General features: G+C 48.6%; 1 protein-coding gene across 2 annotated transcripts; it reads right to left on the bottom strand.

Annotated features, from left to right (window-relative positions):
• Positions 1 to 484: 484 nt before the first annotated feature.
• LOC128776405 (uncharacterized) lies at positions 485 to 5,907 on the bottom strand. Of its 2 annotated transcripts, none has more exons than XR_008421455.1 (2): positions 1,594 to 1,831; positions 485 to 741 (listed from the first exon to the last, which is right to left on the bottom strand). XR_008421455.1 is itself a non-coding variant. In XM_053900654.1 (2 exons), the coding sequence occupies exons 1-2, from the start codon at positions 5,821 to 5,823 to the stop codon at positions 485 to 487; spliced, it is 1,413 nt and encodes a 470-aa protein (XP_053756629.1). In that variant the 5' UTR covers positions 5,824 to 5,907. The 2 variants fall into 2 exon arrangements, 1 of the variants encoding a protein (XP_053756629.1); XM_053900654.1 differs by lacking the exon at positions 1,594 to 1,831 and adding an exon at positions 4,668 to 5,907.
• Positions 5,908 to 7,154: the final 1,247 nt, after the last annotated feature.

Raw genomic sequence — 7,154 nt, 5'->3', positions numbered from 1 at the left:
GGGTTACATTTTCCTTGAGTCTTACATTTGGGATCTGGAGTTCTAAGGAGGGTGATTAAGGGATCATGGCCCTGTCCTGTCAGCCAGGGGGCCAGCGTTTCACAACCCCATTTTGCACAATGGTATTGGCCTTTTCCTTCACATTCGACCTTTCTATTTGCAGGGCAACTGTATAACCCTGGTATGTTAGCCAATTTTTGTTCTTGATCCCTGTGTCCACATCCATAGGTAACCATATAGGGGTTTTCGGGGACCGGAGGAGCGAAGCCCGTTGGCTGTTTATAATTAGGAACTAGAGTCCCCCATGAGTCCCCCACCAAGTCGCATAAATCAAACAAAAAACAAGGCACAGTGGAAGAGGTATTAGATGCTATCACCTTTCCCGTGACAGTGTCCCTGAGTTCCCATTGGTATGGCCAAAAAGATAGGGGATGCAATTCCATACAGTCCCCCACACTTATGACCATACAAACCCAGAAAATTATTATTCCCGCATCAGTCTTAGCTTTAAAGGATCTTCTGGATGCCTTTGAACCTTCCATTGCTCTTTGTTATCTGGTTCTGCATCAGTCTGGGTTGTTCCCGCCTTCACGCAGTTTTTCTTAACCTGAGAGTGATGAATCCAGGTTCGGACACCATCTACCTTCACGGCCGTGGGTGTAGTCAGAATCACGGTGTGTGGTCCTTTCCAGCGCGGCTCCAGGGTTTTAGGCTCGTGCCTTTTGACCCAGACTAAGTCTCCTGGTTGAAAGGGGTGGGGAAGAACAGGAGGATGAGTGAAGGCTTCTCTCAAGGCCCTGGTTATTTCCTTCTGTACATGTTGCAGGGCCATGAGCGAAGCCAGCAAATGGTCCTGTTCCAACTGTTCCATTACATCGTCTCCTAGCCTCGGCAGGATAGGTGGAGGTCTGCCGAATAAAATTTCATAAGGGGAAAATCCCTTGACAAATGGAGTACAACGCGCTCGCAAAAGGGCAAAAGGCAGGACATCAACCCAATTTTCGCCTGTCTCAAGGGACAATTTGGTTAAGGTCTCTTTTAGGGTCCTATTCATCCTTTCTACTTGACCCGAGCTCTGGGGTCTATATGCACAGTGTAATTTCCAATCTATTCCCAATGCCTGGGCCAGACCCTGGGACACCTGCGCCGTGAAGGCCGGGCCATTGTCCGATCCTATGCTCAGAGGCAGCCCGAATCTAGGGATTATTTCATTTAATAATTTCTTAACTGTCGCCTGAGCCGTTTCTGATTTAGTGGGGAATGCCTCGACCCACCCGGAGAAGGTGTCTACAAAAACAAGCAAATATTTATATCCGTATTTCCCTGGTTTAATCTCAGTAAAATCTACTTCCCAAAAGCGGCCTGGCTCAATTCCTCTATCTCTTTTAGCTTCTGAAACCTTCCTATTTGCACCCTGATTTACTTGGGCACAGCTTACACATCTTTCAACCACCTCTTCAATCTCTTTTCCCAGCCCTTGTGCCCTGAACTTTCTCCGCACTAATTCCGCCATCTTCGTTTTTCCCAGATGAGTCCCTTGGTGGAGCTGACCCACCATGCGCCGCCCGAGTGCCGCGGGTAAGAGGATCTTACCTTCAGGATCCTGAAACCACTTTTGTCCCGGCATCTTACTTCCCCCTTTTCTGGAAATCCACTCCAAATCTTTAGGAGTGTAACTGGGCTCCAGTGGAAGCAGGGGCTCTGTCAAGATCGGTAGCTCCAAGGCACTTTCACTTTTAGTTAGGGCAGCTTCTCGGGCTGCTGCATCAGCCAGGCGATTTCCGACTGCCTCTAGGGAGTTGCCTTTTTGATGTCCCGGGCAGTGAATGATTGCCAGCCTCGCAGGTTCCCAGATGGCTGCTAGAAGATTTAAAATTTCAGCTTTATTTTTGATGGCCTTGCCTTCTGCTGTGAGGAGACCACGCTCTTGATAAATGGATCCGTGTACATGCGCGGTTGCAAAAGCATAGCAGCTGTCCGTATAAATGTTAACTGACTTGTTTCTTCCAAGTTTTAGGGCTTTTGTTAGTGCGATGAGCTCTGCGCGTTGGGCTGAAGTTCCTGGGGGAAGGGTCTGTTGCCATAAAACTTCACGGTCTGTCGTCACCGCAGCACCGGCATACCTTTGCCCTTGAAACACAAAACTACTGCCGTCTGAAAACATGCTGATATCAGGGTCATGTAAAGGAATGTCCGTAAGATCAGAGCGGAGGGACGAGATCGTTGCCAAGGTTTCTGGGCAAGAGTGTAGAGGGGGATTCTGTCCTTCAGGCAGCAAAGTGCCTGGGTTTAAGGTTGTGGGAGCACAAAAACGTATTCGGGGCTGGTCAAGTAGCAATGCTTGATATTGGGTAATCCGAGCATTTGACAGCCATCGCTCTGGGGGAGCCCGCAGTAAAGTTTCCACTTCATGGGGCCCCGTGACAGACAATGCTTGCCCTAAGGTTAGTTTGTCTGCATCTTTAACTAGAAGCGCAGTGGCAGCAATTTGTCGAATGCATGGGGGCCAACCGGAAGCAACTGGATCCAGCCGTTTTGATAAATAAGCCACTGGTCGGCGCCAAGGTCCTAGGCGCTGTGTCAGAACTCCCTTGGCTACCCCCCCTTTTTCGGCTACAAACAAATGGAATGGCTTGGTGGGATCTGGCAGGGCCAAGGCTCGTGGGGTCATGAGAGCATCTCGTAAAGCTTGGAAGGCTTTGGTTTGAGTCTCTCCCCACATGAAGGATTCTGGAGACCCTTTGAGGGTGGCATACAAAGGGGCTGCCAGTTCAGCAAAGCCAGGTATCCATAGTCTGCAGTAGCCTGCCGCCCCAAGGAACTCGCGGACTTGTTTGCGAGTTTTAGGCTGAGGAATATCGAGTATGGCCCGAATTCTTTGTTCACCAAGGTAGCGCTTACCTTTTTTAAGGTTGTAACCTAGATAGGTCACTGCAGTACGACAGACCTGTGCTTTTCTGGCTGACACTCGGTACCCCAGTTTTTGTAGAAGACTCAAGAGTCCTTTGGTGGCATTCAGGCATTCTAAATGAGAAGGGGCCGCCAGCAAGATATCATCAACATATTGCAATAGAGTTACCTGTGGGTTGGAAATCCGAAATGGCTCTAAATCTTGGTGCAGGGCTTCATTAAAAAGAGTAGGAGAATTTTTAAATCCCTGGGGGAGTCGCGTCCAGGTGAGCTGTCCGGCTTTTCCCTCTTCAGGATCAGTCCATTCAAATGCAAATAGTGTCTGGCTTTGTGGGGCCAGCGGGATGGCAAAGAAGGCATCTTTTAAGTCCAGAACTGTATAATACACCTGAGAAGGGGGAAGCAGACTAAGGAGAGTATAAGGGTTGGGTACAGTGGGATGAATGTCCATTACCCTGGCGTTTACTGCTCTTAGGTCTTGAACTGGCCGGAAATCGGATGAATTAGGCTTCCGGACAGGAAGAAGCGGAGTATTCCATGGCGACTTGCATGGGATCAAAATGCCAGAGTCGCGCAAACGCTTGATGTGAATAGCGATTCCCTGCCTAGCCTCCCGGGACATGGGATATTGTTTTAGTCTTACCGGAAGTGCGGATGCCTTAAGTTCCACTATTATGGGAGCTTGATGAATTGCCAGCCCAGGTGGATTAGTTTCAGCCCATACCTGGGGAAAATCCGCCTGGAGGCTTTTAAGGAGGGGATCGACTGCATGAACATTTTCATTAGGCACTGGAGTGAGCAGGCCCTCTTCCCCAAGTGGCACAGTCACCATTACCGTTGTTGGGCCATCCTGGCCGACTTTAATATGCATACCCCCTTCAGTGAATTTCAAAGAAGCCGTTAGTTTATGCAGTAGGTCTCTACCTAGTAATCCAGGGTAGGGGCATTCAGGCATGATTAGGAAAGAATGTGTAACAGTTTTACGGCCTAAATCTACTTGTCGTTCAGTGGTCCATTTACAAGTCTGGGACCCAGTTGCTCCTTGCACCAGGGTTGCCCCTTGCCTGGTGGGGCCAGGATCTTGTTTTAAAACTGAAAAGGTTGCCCCAGTGTCCACCAAGAAGGTCTTAGGTTGGCCCCCTATATTAACAGTAACCAACGGCTCAGAAGGGGCCACCGAGCCGCGGCCCCGTCAGTCGAAATCGACTCCCATCACAGATACCTGGGGTGGCCCAGTTTTGCGTTGGGCTAAGTTGGGGCAATCCTTTTTCCAGTGTCCCTCTTGTTTGCAATATGCACACTGATTTTTTCCCAGTGACACTTTAACCCTTTGTTTATCTTTTTTCTTTTGTTCAGACCAGAATTCTTTGGGCGCTCTGGGTCCTCTTCCCTCACGGGCATCCAGGACGGCTGCCACCACCCTGCTTAATTTTTTTGTCTGTCTTTCTTCCTGAGAATCCCTATTGTTGAAAACCTTTTGGGCTATGAAAACCCATCTAATTTTTGTAACTTTTTCCGAATGTCTGGGGCTGCCTGTGAGACAAAAGCCAGATTTAATGCCCTTCTATTTTCAGGTGCCTCAGGGTCAATAGGGGTAAAGGTGCGGTACGCCTCCATGAGCCTTTCTAAGAAGGCCGAGGGGCTTTCCCCAGCTCCCTGAATTACTTCTGTTACCTTAGACATGTTTGTGGGCCGGCGGGCGGCCGCTCGGAGACCTCCCAGTAGAGTCTGGCGAAATAGGGTTAATGATTGCCTACCGTGAGGGGTGTTTGGGTCCCAATTCTCAGGATGCGAGGAAGGAAAAACTTCCTCCAGCACAGCAGGATCCACGGTGGGTTGCCCATTTGGCCCCATCACTAATTTCTGGGCCTCACGACGGATCTTATCTCGCTCCTCAGTGGTGAAGAGAACCTGCAAGAGCTGCTGGCAGTCATCCCAGGTTGGCTGATGGGTCACAAATATAGTTTCAAGAAGAGAAATTAATGTTTGGGGTTTCTCTGAGAACGAGGGGTTTTGAAGCTTCCAATTATAAAGGTCGCTAGTGGAGAAGGGTACATAAGTCATAAAGGGTCGGACTTCACCCTGCAGGGGTGGCCCTGGACGAAGGGGTAGGGCAGTGGGAGGGGGATGAAAGGGAGTCCCTGACCGGGTATGAGATGGGCTCAGGGAAGTGTCCTGACTCGGGCTTGCCTCCTGATCTGAAGCATCCTGACTTGTATTTTTTGAGCGAGAACTATAGGGCGGCGGGCGGTAAGTTTCTTCTTCTTCCTCTGGTGCAGGTGATAGAGGGGGCAGCCGCTTAGTCCCGTCAAGATTCTTATTTTGAGCTTCAGATGGGCTGCCTTTGAGTGGTAAAGCCTGTACTTTAGGGAGGCAAGGGGAAAGGGGAAGGAGAAGTTTTAACCAATCTGGAGGGTTTTCGATGAGGGTCCTCCATGCCCCAATATATGGGATTTGGTCTTCGTGCCTAGAAAAGACAATATCATGAACCTTATATATCAATGTAAGGTCAAAGGTCCCCTGTGGAGGCCATTCCACCTGAAAGCTGGTCCATTCCACCTCGCAGAGAGTTCGAAGGACTGACTTCTTAACGTGGAGGCCGAAAACTGAGGCAGCTCTCCTATAGTCCTGGAAATGGGTTAGTATGAGACTCAGAGGGGTGGGAGTACTCTGATTTTGACCCATGACAAAGATAGGCAGAACTGACAAGGACGCACAGACAGTCAACAGGAAGAAGACAATTAAGACACGAAGAAAACACAAATTTGAGATCTCTAGGCCAGTAGGCCGTGGCAGCCACCTGAAAATAGGATCCTTCTTGACAAAAACCAAACCAAATGGGGTCCACCAGCGTCCCGGTAGGATCCCTGACTCTGGGTCTATAGCCGCATCCAGCAGACCCTCCTGAGTCATCCAAATGGCGCGCCCCAAGAATTCCTTACCTCTCCCAATCCCGAGCTTCTTCCCAGGGGTCGGCGAAGCAATCCGCAGAAAGGGCCCTGTTTCAGACCTTTAACTTTCTGGCGGAACAATCCGAGGAAAGGGCCCTGTTTCAGACCTTTAACTTTCCCGCAGAACAATCCAAGAAAGGGCCCTGTTTCAGACCTTTAACTTTCCCGGCCAACGCACCAAATGTTGCATCCACACGACTCATGAAACAGAATGCTACAGGCACCAGTGACAGTCACAACAAAGTTTATTACAATGAGAGGCAAGGCCGACCGATCGGGACCAACACTCTTGATAAGAGTGCGGCCCCGAACAGCCGGGGTACAGAGTTTTTATAACCGATCACATCGTTTTATCATCACCTGGGAACAGAACAAAGAAACAATTTCCAGATGAGTTAGAAACAGTTGCCTAATGAGGTGTTTACTTTAGACTTTCTGCCTCTAAGTTGCAACCAGTGGATCTCCTTGACCCTGCCTCTGATGCTCTTTTCTTTGAACTTTTGCTTCCTTAATTGGTGAAGCCTAATTTACAAGAGTATGAGGCGTAATTTATAAGAGTAAAGCAAGGCTGTTATCTCTTAACCTTCAATGTCAACACAAAGCTGTTATTTTTCAAGCTAAGCATTAGCCCTACACTACAATTTAACCCTTACATGACAAGCAACGCATGACCTAAACGGAAAGTGCCATATACGCAACTCTGTGAAACAACGCTCTGAGGAAATGATCCTTCACCTAACATCTGGTTTCATTAAGTTGTGTTTGAATGCAAATGTTGGCCTAGAAGAATAGAACCATGTACTCAATACCGTGAAACAACAATGTGGTGAAACCATCTTCCGACCACCATCTGCTTTCACTACGTTAGATGTGATTGAAACACCTTACAGGGAGGAACACTTAAAGTGCCGTAAACTCCACTCTGTCGAACACTGCTGTGGTGAAACATACCTTCAACCAACCTCCGTTTCATCGAGTGACAACGGTTTGAAAAGCTATGCGGGACCCACAGGACAAGTGCCATATACTCAACACTGTGAAACAACACTGTGGAGAAACCCTATTTCAACCAAAACTTCGTTTCACTAAATTAGAAGTCTTTGAAACTCTATGAGCGACAGAGACGGAAAGGGCCATCTATTCAACTCTGTAACCAACAATACTGTGGTGAAAGAAACTTCAACTAACACTTGGTTTCACTGAGAGAACTCTTTGAAGACATAGGCAGGCCTACCCTGTGTCATACATTCATCTCTGTGAATCGACACATGGTGAAACCATCCTTCAGCTAGC

Source organism: Panthera pardus, unplaced genomic scaffold, assembly GCF_024362965.1.
Source record: "Panthera pardus isolate Hobbes unplaced genomic scaffold, ASM2436296v1 HiC_scaffold_123, whole genome shotgun sequence".
In the NCBI taxonomy this organism is placed as follows: domain Eukaryota; kingdom Metazoa; phylum Chordata; class Mammalia; order Carnivora; family Felidae; genus Panthera; species Panthera pardus.
The sequence above is the reverse complement of the archived record's forward strand: the minus strand, read 5'-3'. Positions and strand labels throughout refer to the sequence as shown.